Source organism: Hermetia illucens, chromosome 6 (assembly GCF_905115235.1).
Source record: "Hermetia illucens chromosome 6, iHerIll2.2.curated.20191125, whole genome shotgun sequence".
Lineage (NCBI taxonomy): Eukaryota > Metazoa > Arthropoda > Insecta > Diptera > Stratiomyidae > Hermetia > Hermetia illucens.
In genome coordinates, this window is record NC_051854.1 from 78,904,613 (window position 1) to 78,927,035 (window position 22,423).

Genomic DNA, 22,423 nt, shown 5'->3' on the forward strand with positions numbered 1-22,423 from the left:
ATTTAAAGGAGGGTCCCCATACATGCAAAAGTGGGGTGTAAAATTTTGTTTCATCAAATATAGTCATGTGGGGTATCAAATTAAAGGTCTCAGTTAGTACTTTTCGAAGCTGGTTTTAGTTTTGACATTTGTTAGAAAGGTGGGGAGTGCGGGGGTTGAGAGTGATCATTTCTTTAAGGGGCCATTCTCAGAAGCTATTCAACCGAAAAATCTGAAAAAAATCAAGAGGCTGCATGGGCTCCGAAATACCTTGCATATCGATATCTGTTCAAATAAAGTTAATAATAGTATATTACTATAATTTTTGGTAATTCGCTGTAAAACCCCCCTTAAGTTCATGCTAACACCATGAAATTTGCGGTGATGTATGCTATAATGTAGACCATGATCTTACCAAGTTTGGTGGAAATCGCACTATTACTAACAAAGTTATAATACATCAAAGTTGTTGCTTCTTTGAAAAGTGAAGAATATGGATGTCAATATCACCTCAAAGTGGATACTCTCACATAATATAATATATGGATATATTACGTGCTATGCACTAAGAAATATACAAAACCTTTCGTACCTGAAGCGCCCAGCTTCCGGTTTCCCGGCTTGTTTTCTTCTTATTCACCTTTATCACAACGATGGTCAAAACTGAACTGATTCCTTCATTAAATGTAGGAGTATTTATACTTCATTATCCGACACAATCAGCACCAAGTGGTGGTGACTTGATACAGCAAAATCGCAACTAACTTCACTTGATTGCGAAATCGGCCATTTCATGTGCAACGACCTATTATAATAATTGTTATTTATGATTAATCAATTAGTTTATGTTATTCATCCATGATGATTATCTTATGTTAATGGCAATTTATTCGTTGATATTCAGTTTTTAAAATAACGGGTTGCAATAACTACCTTTAAAAGAAAATTAAAAATAAAGAAAAAATAACTTTTATTTGAAATGTAAATAATCAATTTACCGATTAAAAACTAACAATTCACAATTGTGATTGCACATGATTAACTTATAATAATTTACTATTCCATTGATGTTTTTATAGCTGAAATTGGCAGCCTGTAAACAATTTATTCCAAAAACAAATCCGGAAATCGGTTGTTAGAAATGAAAATTACAGCATTTATATTTAAAATTGCCAGAATGTTTCCAAATTATTTTATTTTTCATTCCACAAACTTTGTCTATTGTACAGTTAATAAAATTCAATTGATGTTGAACATACTTATATTGTTTCAAAATTGATAAAGAGGAAGCCCAATTCGATATGGTCAGAGGTTCCCAGAATGCGGGTGCTAAACAATTCGTTTTAAGAATAGCAATTAGAGCGTGTTTAGATACGATTGATAGCCATCATCTTCACTTTAGAGTTGTATCTGGTATAATTCCGAAAATATCTTGTTGCGTCTAATATGAATAGTAATTTGTATGTAAATTTTCCGAGAATTAACAATGATGTAACAGTTTCTTTTTGTTAGCTGAATTTGAAAAGTCATAGTCCATTATTAGGGAGATAAGTGATATGAATTGTGAAAGGGGCATTTGCGTGAATTAAAATAGGAACAATGTGTTCATATTCAACTGAAACAAGTGACTTCTTTTGGAATTTGCCTAAACCCTAGTTGTTTATCTGAGGTTGAAAGTAAGCTTTTTTTGCTTTTCATAAATATTTTCTACCCGAATTAATTTTAAACTCAAATTATGGTATTGTTTGGCCGATAGTAACAAAACTAGCCAATGGCAGGAGAGATTAGTATCAAAGAGAATCCCCTTATGTGCCAAACGTTACAGGTTGCACTTTAATATTTGGAAGTGACCAGGAATCCTTTTTGTGGTCTATTGTTTTATATTATCGTATATGACCGGAACTTCTACTTCTGTAGAGACGTTAAAAAACTCCTCAAGTATCTGATAGTTGGTTCAATGAAATTTATGCTGTAGGGTTTCCATAGGAGCCGACCGACTAATTCAACACATTTAGGAAAATACAATAATTTGGAAGATTGACAGTCACGTGGGGTTACACTTCACTTCATTTTTGGTTCCACGGAATCGCTACGCCTTCCACGTTAGGGTTATTCATTATCCCTATTCGCCATTAGACATTCCTATGGTTTGTGAATAATTAAACATTATTTTTTTTGCTTAGAACTTTCTCTTCAAATTGTTCAAAATACTAACATAGATTTAGTAAGAGAAAATAGTTCTTGTCTCTGCATTCAAAATCAATTTTTTTTCTAAAAATTTCCAATGGAATATTTACAATCACTTCCTATATTACATATTCAAAATATCTTTTTGAGAGAAATATGATTTTTAACCGCCGACCTAATCTTTGTGGCAAACTGTTCACAGTTTCATCTATTTTGAAGATACGTAAAAAGTTAAACGACTGGATATGCGTTGAAGTGGTTTCAAAAGGTCTTTTGTGTTTATGATTGCAACACTCTAAAAAGGTGGAAAATCTTATTTTTTTTGAGAAATGTTAGTGGAAATATGCTTCTTATTCATACAATCCTCATTTATCATTATTTTATGGTTATTACAAATAATAAAATTATAATCAGGAATAATTCAGCAATCATTCGAATTTAAACGATTTCCTCTGAAATTTTAACAATAGAAATCGATTAACCATTTAAATTTACGAATCTCATAGATCTTTTCTCTGACAAATCATAAAATGCATATATTCTTGTTTTTATTGTAGATGTTCACGACGCGTTACAAAACTAGCCGCCATAGTGTATGCAGAAGATGAATCGAACGATTTAAGTGATTTGGGAATTGGAACTAGTAGTGCCAGCGGAAAGAGCAGCCTCTCAGAGGATTGCGACAATCAAAGTGTTATGGTAAGTAACAAACAAGAGCGTTAATTTTAATTCAGTAAAGACTCGTCAAAATTACACCTACGGAGCGTTTATATCAAATTATCCATAAAACACACGCCTACTTGTTACCGGTACTCTTTATCGTAAATTTGAAACTGGTCATTTGCAGCTACAAACCTAGAGAAATTATTTTAAACGTAGATGTGTTCTTAGTTCGATTGGAACTGATGCTTGTTAGGTTTAGATATTTGAAGGTCGGGGCGATGTGGATAAAGATATTGCCTTCTATCCACGGAGGGTATAAAAGTTCACCAGTTCATTGAGCAAGCTCATATGAATGTACAGAGTTTGGACGGAACATAATACGAAACTGCAATCTTTAATGAATTAGTGCCAAAACGAATACTTTTGACATATATTCTGAATCAATATGTGCATATTCCGGGTTGATTTCAGAAATTCCAAGCGGCAAAAGATAATAACTAGGGATAACTTTCAAACTGTTTACCTCTGGCGTGTACAGTGCATCTTTATGGTTTGATGTAATGGAAATGGAAAAGCCTTCAATCAGTTGCTTACATGTAAGATTTTACCAGAATAGCGCTTTAAGTAAAATATCATGCGAATAATAAAAGCCAGAAGACGGAATTAACAAATCTATATGATGAGTGCTGTAGCCCTTTGACTCTGACTGGGAGAACTGCTATTTTTCGTAAACGCTACAGGTTGGCTCCGAAGATCTGAGCCGGCTAGATTCTGGTTCCCAAGTCCTTCTCATTATAGTCAGCGCTGATCGGACTCCTCGGAGTGGCTCTTGATACCTACCATGGGCCATAATATGAGACCAAAGTTGAAAATTTCGTTGAAAATCTTACTATTATTAGCAAAGTTATAATAAGCCAAATTAGCTTTTTTTTCACGTGAAATTACTTTATTTTGAACCACTCGACCAACCACATATTTTGAGATATGCTACGTATACTTGAAAGTGGAAAACAGCGAGATTAGCGCGTGGAGAAAGGTGAAGGAAGAAGGAGGAAATATAAACTGGGAAAATTGTAAGGGAAACCTAAAAATTTTCAGTGGTCTCCACCACCATGGCAAGTTCTGTTTTGTAAATAATGCTGAGAACGTTCCATTCAAAGATTTATTTATGATTCATTTCTTTGTTCAAATCATGATAACGACACAGCGGAATCCGCTATTGGGTTACCAGTTGAGAGATCAGATGTAGGCTGATTACTTATCATCATCATCAACGGCGCAAAAACCGGTATCCGATCTAGGCCTGCCTTAATAAGGAACTCCAGATATCCCGGTTTTGCGCCGAGGTCCACCAATTCGATATCCCTAAAAGCTGTCTGGCGTCCTGACCCACGCCATCGCTCCATCTTAGGCAGGGTCTGCCTCGTCTTCTTTTTCTACCATAGATATTGCCCTTATAGACTTTCCGGGTGGGATCATCCTCATCCATACGGATTAAGTGACCTGCCCACCGTAACCTATTGAGCCGGATTTTATCCACAACCGGACGGTCATTGTATCGCTCATAGATTTCGTCATTGTGGAGGCTACGGAATCGTCCATCCTCATGTAGGGGGCCAACAATTCTTCGGAGGATTCTTCTCTCGAACGCGGCCAAGAGTTCGCAAGTTTTCTTGCTAAGAACCCAAGTTTCCAGGGAATACATGAGGACTGGCAAGATGATAGTCTTGTACAGTAAGAGCTTTGACCCTATGGTGAGACGTTTCGAGCGGAACAGTCTTTGTAAGCTGAAATAGGCTCTGTTGGCTGCCAACAACCGTGCGCGGATTTCATCATCGTAGTTGTTATCGGTTGTGATTTTCGACCCTAGATAGGAGAAATTGTCAACGGTCTCAAAGTTGTATTCTCCTATCCTTATTCTTGTTCGTGTTTGTGTTTGACCAGTGCAGTTTGATGTTGTTGGTTGACTCGTTTTCGGTGCTGACGTTGCCACCATATATTTTGTCTTGCCTTCATTGATGTGCAGCCCAAGATCTCGCGCCGCCTGCTCGATCTGGATGAAGGCAGTTTGAACATCTCGGGTGGTTCTTCCCATGATGTCGATATCGTCAGCATAGGCCAGTAGTTGGATGGACTTGAAGAGGATCGTGTCTCTTGCATTTACCTCCGCATCACGGATCACTTTCTCGAGGGCCAGGTTAAAGAGGACGCATGATAGCGCATCCCCTTGTCGTAGACCGTTGTTGATGTCGAATGGTCTTGAGAGTGATCCTGCTGCTTTTATCTGGCCTCGCACATTGGTCAGGGTCAGCCTAGTCAGTTTTATTAATTTCGTCGGGATACCGAATTCTCTCATGGCCGTGTATAGTTTTATCCTGGCTATGCTATCATAGGCGGCTTTAAAGTTGATTAACAGATGGTGCAACTGTTGTCCATATTCCAACAGTTTTTCCATCGCTTGCCGCAGAGAGAAAATCTGATCTGTTGCTGATTTGTCTGGAGTGAAGCCTCTTTGGTATGGGTCAATGATGTTCTGAGCGTATGGGGCTATCCGGCCTAGCAAGATAGTGGAGAATATCTTATAGATGGTACTCAGCAACGTGATACCTCTATAATTGCTGCACTGTGTGATATCTCCCTTTTTATGTATGAGACAGATAATGCCTCGTTGCCAATCGTCACGCATTGATTCGCTGTCCCATACCTTGAGCACAAGTTGATGAACCACTTGGTGTAACCGGCTGTAATTTCATAGGCTCCGATGAATTGCACCGACTGTTTCGTTGTCTTCATTTGGCGGGACCTCCAACTCGCCGATGTTCTGGTTGTTCAGTAGCTCATCAAAGTACTCAACCCATCGCTCTAATATGCCCATTCTGTCGGAAATCAGATTTCCCTCTTTGTTTGGGCAGGATGAGCATCGAGGTGTATAAGGTTTCATCCTGCTGACTTGTTGGTAAAACTTCCGCGCCCGGTGCGGATGCTCCCTGCACTTTTCTAGTTCACAGACTTGTTGGTTCTCCCAGGCTTCCTTTTTCCGTCTGTGAAGTCGCTTCTCCGCTCGACGGAGTTCGTGATAAGTCTCTGCGCGTGCCCGCGTTCTTTGAGAATGCGACATTACTCGGTATGCGGCATTCTTCCGTTCCTGTTGCTAGCTTACATTCATCGTCAAACCAGCCGTTGCGACTCCTTTTGCGGCTGGGGCCAAGTATGTTTGTGGCCGTATCCATGATAACGTTCTTCAGGTGATTGTGAAGGTCATTTGTTGATGCTTCATCTCCAGGTCCTCTGTTGACTGCGGTTATTGCAGCATCCATCTCCCTCTTATAGGTGTCGCGGAGGGTTGTGTTGTGGATGGCTTCAGTGTTCACTCTCACCTGATTGTCAGAGGGGATTCTAGGTGGTATTGTTATTCGAGCTCGGAGCACCATGCCAACGAGATAGTGATCCGAGTCTATATTGGCCCCCCTATATGTTCTGACATTCATCAAGGCTGAGAGGTGGCGGCGTTCGATCAACACGTGGTCCATTTGGTTGAAAGTGGTCCCGTCTGGAGAGGCCCACGTATGTTTGTGGACCGCTTTCCGCGCAAACCAGGTACTTCCAACAACCATTTCGTGTGACCCTGCTAATTGAATAATCCGCAGTCCGTTATCATTTGTTTTTTCATCTAAGCTATGGGAGCCAACGTATCGCCTGAATACGGGCTCCTTCCCTACTTGGCTGTTAAAATCCCCAAGTATGATTTTGATATCATATCTGGGACAGGCTTGGAGGGTTCTTTCTACTGCCTCGTAGAAGGTATCCTTCTCCGACTCTGCAGTCTCCTCTGTAGGGCGTGAACGTTTATGAGGCTTATATTTCTAAACTTGCCTCGCAAGCGCAGAGTGCATAGCCATCCGCTTATGTTTTCAAAGCCGATAACAATAGGTTTCATTTTTTTGATCTGACTAACAAACCTACTTCGAGCACATGGTTTACTGGATGACCGCTATAATAATATATAATAATATATGGTGTAGTGGCTCTTCTCCAGGAAACCGGTCCCTGTTCATCGCATCTCTTGCAACGCTGTTATATCAGCCCTATATTGGGACAGGGTATCGGCTAGCTGCTCGTCAGCTTCATCTCTATACAGGGAGCGCACGTTCCATGAGAAAATGCGCTAATCGTTATTCCGTGTTCGTTGCCGGGTCCGTCGTTTTGAAATCCGTCCTGTCCGAGGCTCCTGTTGTGGCTTCGTAACAAGTTGTTTTCCGTGTAGGGTTGTCAGCCCTACCCAACCCCCAACCTGGAGGACCAGTTGGTACAATTTGTCCCGTTTTTAGGCGCGGGAGACTCGCCTTCATCCTTCTCCGTCTGCAGCCTTTCGTTAAGAAAGAGCTCCCAGCGGTCACCACGTGGAGGTGGAGATAGGGTATGGTAGTAGAGCTATTGGTGTTGGTTCAGCAGGCATTTCCCAGGTTTTATGCTCCATTGTGGGTACCAATCCACGTTTCGCCCTGGGACCTATACTACCCTTTGACCACCTGAGGCTGATTACTTATAACAAGGGAGGCTGATTACTTATAACAAGGGAAATTTTGTAGCATGTAGTGTGTTAAAGTTGATAGGTAGGATCACGTTGATTGGTCCATTTTTCTGCTAATGGGTTTAAGGTTACCTTCGCGTTAATTATAAGATCTTACATTAAGAAAGAAAAAGGTGTCTGAAATCTTGCCTTGATTAACAATTTCCTAACAATTCAGAAAAATTTAAAATAAAATTGTCCTTTTCGAAGTAATCCTGATCCAATGCATTTTTGGGGTTCGCTGGCAAACACAACCTTACTAAAATTTGTCAATATGTTTGTTGAGAAACTTCAAAAGACACTGGCCTTCATATGCTGCATCTCTCGTAGAGTTTCTTCTAGATTTCCTCTTTCTTCTAGGGATCAGAGTCACTGGTAGAATACGTGCGCTGGGTTCCCCGGGATACCATCGGGTGAAGTGTCTAGTTTTAATCTGTACAGGGACTGGTGAGGCACGGAGCATGCTCCGCGGTAAATTGGGCGATATTATAATTAATCTCACCATATCGTCTCTCCGACTGCTCCTTGATGGTAGGGATCAATCGCCTCTTTCCCGAGCGTTCCCAACGCTCTTGCCATCCTCTAGCAGATCTCTCTCTTTCATCGTTCTTCGTCTGCTTTGAGAGAGAGATATACTTCTCATTGCATCGGCCGTCCCATCTGCCAAGATGTTACTCTGCACCATTCCCGAGGTGACCAAAGCTGCATCATCCAAGGCAGTTCTGAAAGCAAAACACACCTGTTGTTAAAACTTCTATAGACTGCACTCAGTTTATGAAAATTAATGACATCTGCAATGTTCCTTCCCAAAATGGGGCTGCATAGAGCAAGTTCAAATTCATTGTTCTGGTTGTAAGCAGTCTCCACGTATACCGTGGTCCTATTACATTCGACATCTTTCCTACTAGAGGCAGACTTACCCTGGATCCAAAAATGTTGTATTTGTTACCTATAACGGTTTAGAAATGATTGTATGATTCCCAGCTTTAATGTGAGCGTCATTTATTTTCGACGCTTGGTGGCGGCGATCGTTTCAATTTCATAAGTGTCAGACCAGAACTATCACATGAATATAACTCAACATTTTCTAGATGCTCTCCGTGGCTTTCAATGACGAAGAGCAATCTACTGAAGATTATCCACTCTAGCTTTTTACCCATAATGTCTAGAAGACATATGAGTCTGTAGGATGATGCCTGGCCTTGAGATATAACAGCTTTTGCCGCTTCTAAGGGACAGGAAATATCCCCTCAGACTTGCATGCTTTGATCAACTCAGCGAACATCCCTCGTTTGGACTTCACGGCGAGCTTATTCGTTATGCCGTCCAGGCTGAGGCTTTATTGTCAACTATTTTACCGACGATTCTTACCAGATCGTTTTTGGTTGGTTGTGAACAAAGAAGATTGCTTGGTGATCGCTGGAGATACCGCGCGTCAGTACAAGGCTAGCAAAGGTCAGGTCTACAATGGAGCTAGTCACCCCATTCCGAAAGGTGCTTGTATCATCTTCATTGGTTAGCCCTATATCCAATTACGTAAAAGCTCACTTCTAATGACACTTCGGATTCGTAGGTGGTGTGCACGGGCAAATCTTGTTCGGCTCTGCAATGAGTGCTTAATTTGAATGAACATCATTTTCTCATTGCAGTTAACTCCTTCCTAAATTGTGGCCATTTGAGTATCGTCATGAGCTTTCCGCAAACTCACAATAGACTCCTCCTCAAGTTCCTCCACCTTGAATGGTTATTTCAAGTCAGTGCAGATTTTTCCTTTCGAGGTAACCCCATCAAGATCTTTCCGCTGTATATAGATCTCATATTTTTGGGCAGGCGATATTCTCTCCAAGTGAGTTGTCAACTTGAATGCGAAATTCATCAGTTTTGCTCACGCCTAAGCTGGAACATGGGAGCAACTTTGTGGATTCTTCGTATGCTGTTGACATTTTTGCTAGGTCGGGATCTGTTTTGACCTTTTCGAGTATCTCCACATAGAGCAGATTACCCTTGCTGGAAATAGTAATCGCCTCTGGGCAAATTTGCACTTTTACCTTAGTTTTCACTTTTTTGTTCTCCGTCCATTATTTTCGTTCCCTTTGGGGTTTGTTAAGCTAGCCGATTTTCGCATTTGGGCCATATGGTTTTCCCTTCTGAACTTTTAGCTCCGCTTTTTGAAACTGCCTGTATTCTTTTTTCCTTTGAGAGAGAGAGTCTCCCGCTTTTTCAATGGCAGTACGATTAGGTGTCGCTTGGGTCGCTTGTGGTGTTTTTTTGGGGGCAGGCAGTTTACGCTTCTGCCTGGAATTTATTTCTTCCTGCTACGATCTGTTACGAAGGAATTTAATAGGTTTCACAATATTCTTCATGGTGCACGTTGTGCTAGCCCAGCTCAACTATTTTTACCACAAGCTAGGTGAAGGGTAATTCCTCGGGAATTTCGTCCGGATTTCTCCTTTTATACAGTGCTTCACCTTTGGCATTCATTGAGCTTCCTTGTGCTTTATGTTTTATGGTCTTTGGCATTGACAGAGATCTCAGAGTTGGGGGTTGGGTTTTTCTTTTGGTTCTGGAATATCTCCTGCTGTCGTCCCTCTTGAACGAATCTAGTAGGTTTTGTTAGCGTTTTTGTCTTCCAAAAACTGCCTTTAATTCATCTTTTTTCGGTTTTTAAATAACGATCCATCGTCACACTGAAATCATATTGAAAGCTGATGGACTTTTTTAGGATTTCAAGTATCAGAGTAAAATTATGCGGTGTTTCCAACGATTAATTAATTGAAATAATAAAAACTTGTTGTTTCTTATTCGTTGGTGTGGGTTGGTGTGGCAAACAAGAAACTTGTTTGCACTGATGAAGGGAACAAGTGGTTCCCGAAATATCGGTATTTGCAAGAATAAATACCCACACCAACGAATAAGAAACAACAAGTTTTTATTATTTCAATTTCAAGTATGATTTTATTTATTACTTTCTTTAATATTAGATATTTTGTATTTTGGCCACTTTTTATATTATTATGTAATAGTAACTCCTTCCGCAATTCTTCGTTGGGAAGAGTTTTCTGCTATAGTTTTGATTGGTTTAATTGTTAATACTATTGACGCAGTTGATCCTTATCCATTTTACAATTTGGTAATTTCATCTGTAAAAAGTATATATATACATTCTCCACAGTAAGCCCTTACTGTCGGTACTGTGGGGTCTCAGTAATCTGTGACATACTCTGTATTTTTTCCAGAATATTGACTTACGTTTACTTTCTCATCTTCTTATCCTTTATCTCTAACAATTCCTTTGAAACTCTCTCTGCACTTATTTCATAAATTTACCCAAGATCGACTGCCAATGTCATTGTGATTAATTCTCGTTTGGTTTCCATTAGATCTTTCCTTTCCATCACACAATTACTTTGGTCAGTGAAATGAATACGTATTTGCTGATATCCTGCTTTCGTCGTCCACTTTGTTGGGATATTGAAAAGCTAACATGTCTAACCTGTCTGTACTTCGGCATAGAGAATTTCTGTGCTGAAGATTATTACATTTTCCTTGAATAGCTTTTTTCTCTCAGGAATGTGTTCGAACGGATATGGTCAGTTGGTTGGCCTCTTTCGTTTTTCCCGTCAATAAGCCTGTAACGTTTGTTGCAATATTTATTATTGGTCTATTACTGCGGAGGTGGTAGGTTTATCCTTCAATGACTATGTGAAGAATATTGCTACCGTGATGTTCCGTTTATGTAGAAATAGAGATTTTTCCAATCAATTCAACACCTTCTAATAATATACTTGAGAAAGCTATTATACCTCTTGCGTCTTGACACTTCTCAGACTTCTCTCCTCCATAGAAAAATTATCCTTAATGAAGCTCTGGAAATTCGAGCTCAAACTGATTTACTTGAGGATTCATTTTCTTCTTGAAATCAGATACGCGTTCGAGTCTAACTACTTTTATGGGACACTGAATTATATTTTTGTAACTCGGTTTCATCTTGTAATTAATCATCTCAACAAAAGAGCTATGAATTTGAGAAGAAGGAAGTGGTTATCTAATGGGTTGTAGAGAGTATTTACTTTATTGACTAAATTTTTATATTAAAAAAAAACGTTTATAGTATTTCGGGAACCAGTTGTCTACTTCTTCAAAGCACTATTGTCAATAGTAGCGGCGAAGTAAGACAACAGCGAAAAATTCATCCAAAAATGTACTTTCCTAAGGGATCACCGTCAACCGAATATTTGCCAACATTTTTATCATTTCATTTTCTGGAAAGAGAAATCGCGAGAGATTTTCAGACTATACTTCTTCAAAATTGTTTGGACGACTTGAACGAAAGAAGACTATTGGCGGGAACTATCCACCCGGAAAATCTAAAAAAAAAACATAATAATACTCTAATACTATTTAGGCCTCAAAATACTACGCTGATATGTGCTTAGTTAAAATTAATAGTAGTAGTATTTTAGAAATATAGTAGAAAGCGTTTTAAAGTTCATTATAGAAGTAGAAAATGATGTAGTTATATAGATCATAACATCGAGCGTCATATTGGAAAGTTTGGTGGAAATCCTGTTATTATAATATTAATGAAACGCAGAGCCCCGGTCTCGGACTTCTTTTTGTTTTTTGCAATCAAAGCGTAACAAAACAATACTTGGTCTTAGAATAAAATGAGGAATTCAATGATATTATCTGAATTACCAAAAAGCACATTTACAGAAAATAAGACTTATGAAATAAGCGTCCGTGTCTTCCAGCCACTAATAAATTCTGCTTGTTGAACAAACGCCTTTGCTGTAACATTTATGCATATAATGTCAATATCACGCATAAATATCTAACAGGTCATTCAAATAAAATAAATTGGACTTGAACAGCATTTCAGACAATACTTCTCCCCAACGTATAGCAGGGTCGAAGGATGTATGCTGGACAATTTTGCGACACATCTCATCCAAGTGCGCCCCAGGTCGTTTGTGGTTGTACTTGCTTACGTAAAACTACCGCCCCAAAGGCACCGTGATTGAGATATATACGCTCCACTCATTAGTGAAACTCTCAACACCTACGTAATCTAGACGGCTATCATTAATGGCGACGGCCGCCTTGGCCGCCCTTTACCAGTGGACACTCACATGTCTACATGTTAAGTCCTAAGGCAGCGTTTGATTGCTCAGGGTTCCTGTAACAATGGGACGGTAATGCAGTAGTTTGATCGACATGGGACTTGGTGTGGATTAGCGCTACCCACCCTTGCGGCGTAAATAGAATACAACATGGACCGTAGCATATGCCCGACCGAAAATCTCCTGATGGCGCAGTTCTGGTAGTGCACCTTATTGCTCCTCCTACGACAATAAGGCGGTATGACCACTTTACCAACACGTGAGCATATGGTCTTTCGCCCGACAATTAGCTCAGGTAAAAAGCGAGGCATCTAAAGCATACAAGGAGCAAGGCATGCGACTTGACATTTCACATGCCCTCTTACAGTGGACGTCAGCTTGTCTACTACAACATTATTGGTGACTGTTTCAAGAAAAGGCAGTCAGCAATGCTGGGCGACGGATAATTTTTGCCACTTTCCCTCCCCCCACTTTGCCTTGGAACGATATATGGTCCGCCAACTGGTTATCGCAGATTTCCTGCATCAATTCATCGGCACTGGTACAATATATCAGATGATGGCACGAGGTCCCCCTGATCTATCATCAGCAAGATCCTTAACCAGATAAAGTACTGGAATATGAGTTTTTAGCACTGTGAGCAGCCCGACCGGTGTCTGCAAATTGCGGACGAAAATTGCGATTTCAAGTCGAAATTGTCTCTTCGATTTCAGTTTCAAATAAAAAAATTTGACTAGTATTATTTTATGTTACTATACTTTGCTCGTGACATTTTCCACCACATTTTTATCAAATGAAATTATAATATGCTCTTGAAGCGCTAAAGGCTGATACTTTATTTCGATAGATAGCGAAATGAAGCGGCCTGAATACCGTATACAGGAAAAACTATGATTTTTTTCAGATTTTTTCGGTTGGGTAACTTCCAAGAATGTGTCTTTAGACTTAGTGACAATTTTGTAACCTCTCACTTCCCTATTTTGCAATTGATGTCAATACTAAGATGCAGAAAATATATTTGGAAGAACAATTTTAGAGTACCCCTTAAACTTAACCTAGAACAATGTGTCCGTTGTCAGACTTCACCGTTTCCACCAAATTTCATATCAATAGCCGTAATCGTTTCTAAGAAAAGTGCGATGCTTCTCTAAATGTATTAAATGGAAATATGAAGTTTATGTCATTGCATAACCCCCTTAAAAAGATAAATCGAACCGAATTTGGGGATTAACTACAAAAATAAGAATTGGGCCTTACTTCCACTAAGCAAATCTGTTCTTAATTTTTTTCTGTACATATTTCGAAATCTACAACTCTTAGTTCATGATCCCATCATGATGTTAATTGCGTCTCTCAGTCAAAATAGTAGGACACCTATGGTTCATTCACTCCCATATCTGTATGCTTTCGTGCAGAACGTGTGCATTATAGATAAATGCGTACATGTGGGAATACTTAACTTCAGCATAATAAAAGACAATTTATGATGATGCAAATTATTGGAGGAGGCGTTTTATAAGTCTAAATGCAAACGAATGCGGAGATGATTATTGGACACGAATTGAATCAACGACAAATTATCTTTTTATTATAAAATATACGATCTACTATAAAGTATGTTCAATAAATTTTATCTGAATAGTGTAATTAAATGACTTAGTGGAAATTGCTTGTTGGTGTCGGTTTCAAAAAGAGGTTATCGAGTTGTTGTTTGTAAATGGATAATCTGAAGAGTAATGTTTTGTGTCTCAATTACAAATTATTCGTGTAATGTACAAAGATTTTATTATTGTTGTTGGGGCTAAATTTTTGTATACTTTTTCTACCATGAATCCGCCTGAAATTATTTTCTTCTGGGGCCTTACATTCCGAACTCCTGAAGATGAAAACTTCGGTTTCGAGCCACGATGTCCTCCTTCTTCTTTTTCTTCAGCCTTTGTCCTGTTCACAAGCAGGGTCGGCTCGTCGTGATCGGTTTCGCCATCTGGCTCTATCGAATGCCTGATCTGGGTACAATCTCCGGGCTTTTAAATCCCTATCGACCGTTGTTTCGGCCTGCCTTTTGGTGGTTTACCATCGACTTCGATGTTCACATCAATCTTGGCAAGTGAATTATCTTTAGCACGAATTGCGTGATCATACCATCGAAGACGCCTCTCTCACAACTTTTCCACGATCGTAACATCTTCGTTTCCATTACCGCAAGACGTCGTTCATTGTCTTTTACAGTCAGCCAACACTCAGAGCCATAGAGAACGACAGGACGGCCGACATTGCAATAAATTTTATAATAGATTTGAGACGTCCGTTGATACGTCAATCACAAAGAACACCAGTTGTCGAATGCCAATTCATCCAGGTTGCGTTAATGCGTGAAGTAATTTCATAACGCGGTTCTCCATTGGCTGATAGCGTTGACCCGAGGTATTTAAATCGCTCAGTTCTGGACAGATCACTGTCGCTGACAGAGATTTTGCCTGTTTCATGAGGATCGGTCGTCAAAAATTCAGTTTTGTTTAAATTCAATCTGAGACCGTGTTGCATGAGGCGATCATTCCATTTTTAGACAGGTTGCTCGAGATCAAGTTTGCTATCAGATGCTAAGAAAACATCATCTGCATAAAGCGGTGTGTATGGCGCTGGACGTTGGATATCCCGTGTGACGGTGTCCATAACAAGAACAAAGAGGAGTGGTGAGAGGGCGCTTCCTTGATGAACACCAACAAAAAGATACGAAGTGGTTTTTATACACCCGCCACATTTCGAACTTTACTTTTCGGATCATGGTAGAGCAGTTGAACCCAGGGCACGAATTCTTCTTGTACTGAGTGTTGTCATAAATCATAACAGATAAGTTCTTGTGGAACACAGTCAAACGCTTTTTCTAGATCCAAAAATGCTCTGTAAAGAAGAATATGCATTTCACGGTGTTTCTCCATGAGTAACCGCGCAGCATGTATTGCGTCAGTAGTTCCGCAGTTCTTGACAAGTCCAGCTTGATTCACGAATATTTCAACGTCAAGAATGTGTTCAAAAATCTTCATGGTTTTTGGAAAGTAACCGTATCGGACGGTAATTTGAACATTCTGCTCGATTACCTTTCTTTTTCCATATTGGAACAGTAGTACTTTCTTGCCAGTCGGATGGCGTTCTTCCTTCCTGAATAACCCGATTAAAGGCTCAGTGAACACAGTGTTAGGTCCCAGCTCTTCGCTTTCCAGAGCTCAGATGCGATGTCGTCAGGCCCTGTCAGTCCTGCCAGTTGTGCTGACAGTTAAGTCCTTGGGTTTTAACGTAGGTACCTGTCGTGGAGACTTAATCCTACGGTCTTCTTAAGGCACGGATTGATTTTGGGTCCACAATCAGAGCCCCGCTGTGACAAGCAACAACGTTACCAGTCTATGCAAGTACATGGCTTAACATTCATACTGGTGGATGCAAGACCTACCTAAATCTCTACCGAACTAAGGAGTACGGCACCCGTGTTGAAACGCAACACCACGCCGAGGCCTGAAGGTCTCTTCTCGCTTCAGCATCACCAACAGCCCCCATGAAGCTCCCACTAGGGGGGCCAACCGCAAATTACCAAGCTGTCCTCACATACAACAGGAGTTCACCCGAAGTATGTGAGTCCAGGGGCTTTCCCGGTTCCCATGGTACCAGTATACCCCTGGTAAGGTTTCGTGACCAATTTGCCACTTTAGATAAGTCCCCGTGCAGACTCGGGTCTGATCGCCCTGATTACGCCTTTGGAGCATTCGCCTACTGAATCACGGCCGGCAAACCAAAGTGATTACAGCGTCTCCCGGTGCCACCACTATGGAGGTTCTCCCCGACCACTTGGTTTTGGTTTGGCCGATAGGGTTGCCGCCCCATCTTCCTCGCCGCCACCTCTGAGCACCAGTTGCGCTGACAGGTGGAACTGGTCCGAATGTTTGGAATGATTGTGGAAGTGAATGATGAGCAAATTCTTCAGTTGAAATCTGCTCGAAATATTCTCGCCATCTATCCGTCACTGTTCGACGGTTGGTAAGCAAAGTACCGTTTTTGTCATTAACGCAGCAGAAGTGTTCGATATCCTGTGTATGTTCTTTACGGCTTTTAGCAAGTCGATACAGATCTCTCTCGTCATCCCGAGTGTGCAGTTTATCGTACAGATTTTTGTAATGGTTCGCTCAGGTGAGAGCGACCGCTTTCTTTGCTTCCCGGTTGTCATTCTTATAAATTTGCCAATTAGCAGGCGTTTTATAACGAGAAATTTGTTGTAGAGGCGTTTCTTTTCGCATACCTTCATTTCAACATCATGATTCCAAAGCCAAGTATCTCGGTTGATGTATCGCTTACCCGGCTTGGTGACCCCGAGAGTTGCAGAGGCCGCTTTGTGTTTTATCGGTGCCTTAATTCGCAGGACGGCAATCAAAGGCCGATGTTGGGGTGCGATGGTCTCATAAGGAACGACTTTGCAATCAGTGACGGTGTTAAAATGTCGGCGTCTTATGAGAATATAGTCGATTTGCGTTTTACTGTTCCCACTGTAAAGTGTAGGAAGATGAGACAATCGTTTTATGAACCATGTATTCATAAGTACAAGGTGTCCGCAAAATCGATTATACGCTCGCCACCCTCATTGCGCGCATCGAACCCCTTTCCCCCATGGCACCTGTTACCGTCTGCCTTTTCACCCACAGGACCATTAAGATCGCCGACAATGATAATATAGTCGTCAGCAGGCACGGGGCAAGTCTTTTCATCGCGAAGTTGCCAGAAGGCATCTTTCTCGACATCAAGTCAACCAGTCTGTGGTGCGTATGCGGTGAAAAAGTGAATATTGCGATCAGTTGATATAATGGTGGGCTTCATCAGCCGATCATCAAATCGTTCGACTTCTTTAATGGCATCACGGAAACCCTGTGAGATGGCAACGCCAACACCATATTGAGTGTGTGGGTTACCAAAATAGAGAAGTTTATAGCCATTATTACCGCGTTCGCGTTCAATGTCGCAGCACCATACCATGGGGTTTCTTGCAGAGCGCAGATATCAATGCACCTTTTCCGAAGGGCTCTTGCGAGTTCCTCGGTCTTTCCAATTAGGGTACCAACATTTAGCGTGCAGACACGTATTTGTTTTGTTCGTTGTGTGCGGACTAACTTGCTTACGTCCTGACGCCGTCCATGCGTCAAGAACCCTTGCCCATTTCTCGACAGGACCGGGGCCCGTCCTGCCGTGTCGACTGAGGTGGACGCCCCAGCATTTTTCCGAGGCTTGTGACTCAATCCTATTATCATGTTTGTAACGATATTGTTCAACATCAGATTAATATGAAATTCTCTGGAGTAGATGAACTGAGATAAATAGAATGATCGGAAGTCACTCCCTAATCATTTTTCGTGTACTGAAGTGTAATTATTCGAGTCAATATGTGTCCACTGTTCTTTGTTATCAAGGCGAAGATATTAGAAGAGTAAACGATTTGATAGTCACGACACTCCCAAATTTGGTTGCTTCTCTGAAAAGTTGAAGGGCATGTATTCCTTTAGTATTGACTTTTTGAACTTCGTCACCGATTCGACTATACTCTTGAAAGGTGGTTTCTATCGACATTTAAGAAACATATACCTAATCCCACACCATACAATTAGAGATTTCTGTGTAGTCATCAAATGTTTATTTGCTAGCGCTCGCAACGAGACGGTTGCAAAGCAGGTGCTTGGTAGCCTCTCCCTCCTCTCCGTAACTTCGGAATTACAGTTTGCAGGGTATGTCAAGTTTGGCAGGGTGGTTCCCTATAAGGCAGTGCTTTGCATAAACCCTGTAACCTGGTAGACATTTGCGGCCGTCTAGGCCAAAAGCTTCTCTGATCAAGTTTTTTTGTGGGAAAGCCAGATGCTCCTTGACTTAGTGAAAGCAGCGAGCCGCCCACCAGCCGATGGGATCCAAATCGCTCTCACCGAGGGGCTGTTAGGAAAAGAACTCTTTCTGGTCAGTCCATCAGACTGTTCATTTCTCGGGAACTCAGAAGAGGGTGACTTTGAGCGTTTCATCCTGCGCAGCGCATCTCTGCGCTGCTCCACCTTCTTGCGGGGATGACATAATTGAGTGTAAGGCCTCGATGGCTGCTTGATTGTCGGTGAAAATGGTTATGTTAAGGTTGGCGTTCGCATCATTCCCTAGCTATCAATAGGCATTTAGTACCACACACTGGTGAATTGTCTTCCACTAGGGCTTGGTTGGAAGTGGCATAGCAGAATTCCTCTTTGATTTAGATGGGGATGCTCAGAACTTCTGTGGTACTTTGTCTATGATCTTGCTATGTAGCACTACACGATGCAGGAGTATATTAAGGGCATCGTTGCAGATCATTGTTCGACAATTTTGGCACAAAAATCTGGTCATAACAGATGTATCTTACATTCGAATCTACAAAAAATATAGATTTAAGTGTTAATATACATTAGAAGTTCAAATTGAATTTCTCAATAATATTATAGCATGTCGAGTTTATTACGTGAAGCAAATCATGTTCAACCGCAATTATTTGATTTTCAATGCCAAATTAAGCATCATATTTGCAATTCCAAATCTATCTTCATTTCGTTTCCATAATTGTATCTGACGCACTGCCAACTGTATATTGGAAACCTTTGTTTTTCCTCAAGTAACAGTAAAAAGAATATAAAAAATGCGAGCCTATCAAAGAAATGAAATGAAACTATGAAAATTGTTCCACAGTTTCATCAGAATACATTACAAAATCCATTGTATTGTAATTACAGGCAAGAAGAAGATGTATAATTTCTGATAATGTAACATTGGCTTCATGCAATAGCGAAAAGCTGAAACCTCTCAACATTACACTTAAAGCATTTACTCAAAAATTCAGATCACAGCTTCCGTCAAGATACTTGCAAGGTTTAATCGATTCGTAATTATCGGAAGTCCATTAACGAAAACGTTAGAAAATTTAGAGATTATTAGCGAATAGTTTTCAGGCCTCGTGGGGTAATTTTCAAGCTATTATAAAATTCTTGAGTTTTTGCTTTTCCATTTCAAGCTTCTAATCGAACTCGCAGATACTAGCATTCATACTTATCAAATCTCGTAAACAGAGGAATTTAGCTACCAAACTGATTTTTTCAGATAAATTAGAAATGATTTAATGTTTAGAACGAAATTGATATTACGTAATGTTGTGTGTTAAATCATATTTTCCTCACAGTTTCTCACACCATATACTATACAATTATTTTTTCGCTCTTAATCAATTTATCTTTGACTTGTAGATTTTTTTACAGTGTCCCGTCGTAAAGAACTTATTCTCTTCTCTATTAAGTTTTTGTGAAAAATTGACCAAATATATGATTTTGATAAATATCAAATTAAAACAGCAATGGGATAATATTGCGATGCATTAAAAGGATATATTTTCGAGAGGTAGAGATTAAAGGTTTATTTCATCTGATTAGTAAAAAGCAAGAATTGTTTTGCTGTAAAGCCGAGACGTCGTGATGTCAGCGTTTTCTTTTAGTGATAAACGCATTTCTCCAATTCCAAAACAATCAAAACTACAGCTCTATAATCTTCTTTATATATTTTGGGGCTACATCGAACATATTTTATATTTTCTACATGTTCAACACTTTCATTACGGCATTGAGAACCCTCGAGTAATAGGTTAGATATTGTCTTCTATTTGCAGTTAAGTCTAAAATTGATAGACCAGTAGCTTACCCCAAACTACAATTTTATTTTATAGTGTATATATATATTTCGAGAGAATTATCAGTACAAAGCTACTTACTACCTTTGATAATGCTTGAGACCTATTATTTTATTATCTATTTTGTGGTTTTCAATATTTTATGAAACACTTGACAAGCTGATTCCTTGAAGTTCTAAAAAATATCCGAAAAAATATACATAACAGAAATAGTGTCTACATTTCGAACGATGATTTTGTTCAAAACAATCATTTATCAATCTCATTGACAAATAAACTACTTCTTCTTCTTTTTCTTCAGTCTTTGTTTAGGACTGCTTTTTGGTCGTTTACCATTGACTTCGATGTTTAGACCAATCTTGGCAAATAAACGTTTTCTAAATTCCTTTAATGTAGTTATGTATCTGGTGAAACAATTTTTTTTTAACCCAAATTCTTTCCACAGTTACTATTCTACCAATTTTAAAGGGACCCAGTTACAGAAAGTACCAATTAAAGGCTGATCTGAAATATGATATTCTATATTTGTTAAACCATCCATTTGCAGAGTAGCGGACTCCTCAAGGCGCATCAGACGTCTTGAATCAAAACAAGTCCTAAGATGAACCATTCCAATAACCTGATCGGGGTGTTGACCGTTACCCCATCAAGCCTTACATTGTAAAGGCCAAATTTATTATTTAGGTTCGTCATATTTCTGCATGGAGTTGCCTAATATACAAAAGCGTTAATCATTGCCTCATACAGGTTCCTTAATATTCGTGTTCTGGGTTGTCAGTTGGTCGGCCGCTTGAATTACCTCTTAAATTTTGTTTTGCTATACGGGGGCTTGTTCTATTCCATTCAGAGGTGCAGCAAATTTTGGCTGGTGCATATCGTCTGAGCTACTAACTCATGATTTGCAAAGCTCGTGTTCGCTAGGCTGGACCTATACTCGCATGTACTTAAAAAGAAGTACCCAGAGGATCATTCAACCACTTTCTTTTTCACGTGACGAAGAACCGCTAATCTTGCGACTTGCAGCGGAAAGATGATTCATAGGTGACTTGATTAACTAAATAGGTGATCTAATTGATGGTTAAGCACCAACTTCACTACTCTCTTATGGAGCCCATCCCATCTTATTGTTATTTGTTCCCTCATCTTGGCAACTTAGGCGTTGTGTGACTGTTACTCCAGTGATAGTGATCATTAAAACATCTTAAATTTTCAAAATACTCTATTGATCTTAGTACCTCAAGCAAGGCCTTCGCATTGGTTTACTGAATAACTTTATCCAAAATATTTTTTTGTTCAAATTTGCGTGTCTGTCAGAAGCTTTTCGAATTCCATTTGGAAAAAATAACCCGACTTTTGAGGCCTTCCACGGTTGGAACCAATTTTCTAACTCTGCAAAAGAAGTAAACCGGTAACCTATCAAATCGTGCAATTTCCATTTGGGTGCTTGCAAATACTAGATAGGACATTCACAAAGCCTCTTTTTCGTCATCTTCAGTTTTTCCTATTTGACATTCAATGAGACTGTGCTAAGGTTCCATTATCATCATACCTAATGATGTGATAAACCTACCAAAGCCGAGCAATACAAAAATGAACGCCCATATCCGGGACCGAGCGGGGTTCCAATCAGGGGTAACGGGATCGTGAGGCCGACATTCAACAAACTCGATCAGCGCGACCAAATTTTAAGGAATATCACCTCCTCATCTCCGGTCGCAATATGAGGCAAAAACCGTCATTTCGAATCATTTCTGCGGAATTTAAATCTCGTCTTTCAATGTCTCGCGGTTTCAGCTCATAAGGAACCTAATTTCCTTGTTTTTGAATTACTCCTATGGCTCCCAATTGCACAGAAACGGCTTTTTGAATCACTCCCAATGATTTCAGCCGTCTTATCTCGCATTTGAATGATGTAACCTTCCTCGAGTAATGATTTTGAATTTTTTAGTTTCGACTTTTTGGCTTTCTGGAGCGAAGTCATTCCCTAACTGGTTTCTTAGGACCAGTGTCAACATACATTTCAGCAGTCATTCGATCAGCCTCAGCTGCACTTTTCTTCCAATTAAAACAGAAAATTATACTCTCCTGAAAATCCTGCTTGTTTAACACGAAACATAGTATGAAATTAAACGCCACAAATTCATATGACGTATGAACAATTGACAAGAGGCGATGCAATTT

At 40.0% G+C, this 22,423-nt stretch overlaps 1 protein-coding gene across 1 annotated transcript in view; it reads left to right on the forward strand.

Annotated features, from left to right (window-relative positions):
* LOC119659140 (uncharacterized protein CG43427) overlaps positions 1-22,423 on the forward strand; it is a 501,449-nt gene that overhangs the window by 414,380 nt on the left and 64,646 nt on the right. Inside the window, exon 8 of the mRNA XM_038067074.1 lies at positions 2,724-2,865. Coding sequence (XP_037923002.1) covers positions 2,724-2,865 — 142 coding nt within the window. The remainder of the gene's footprint in view (positions 1-2,723; positions 2,866-22,423) is intronic.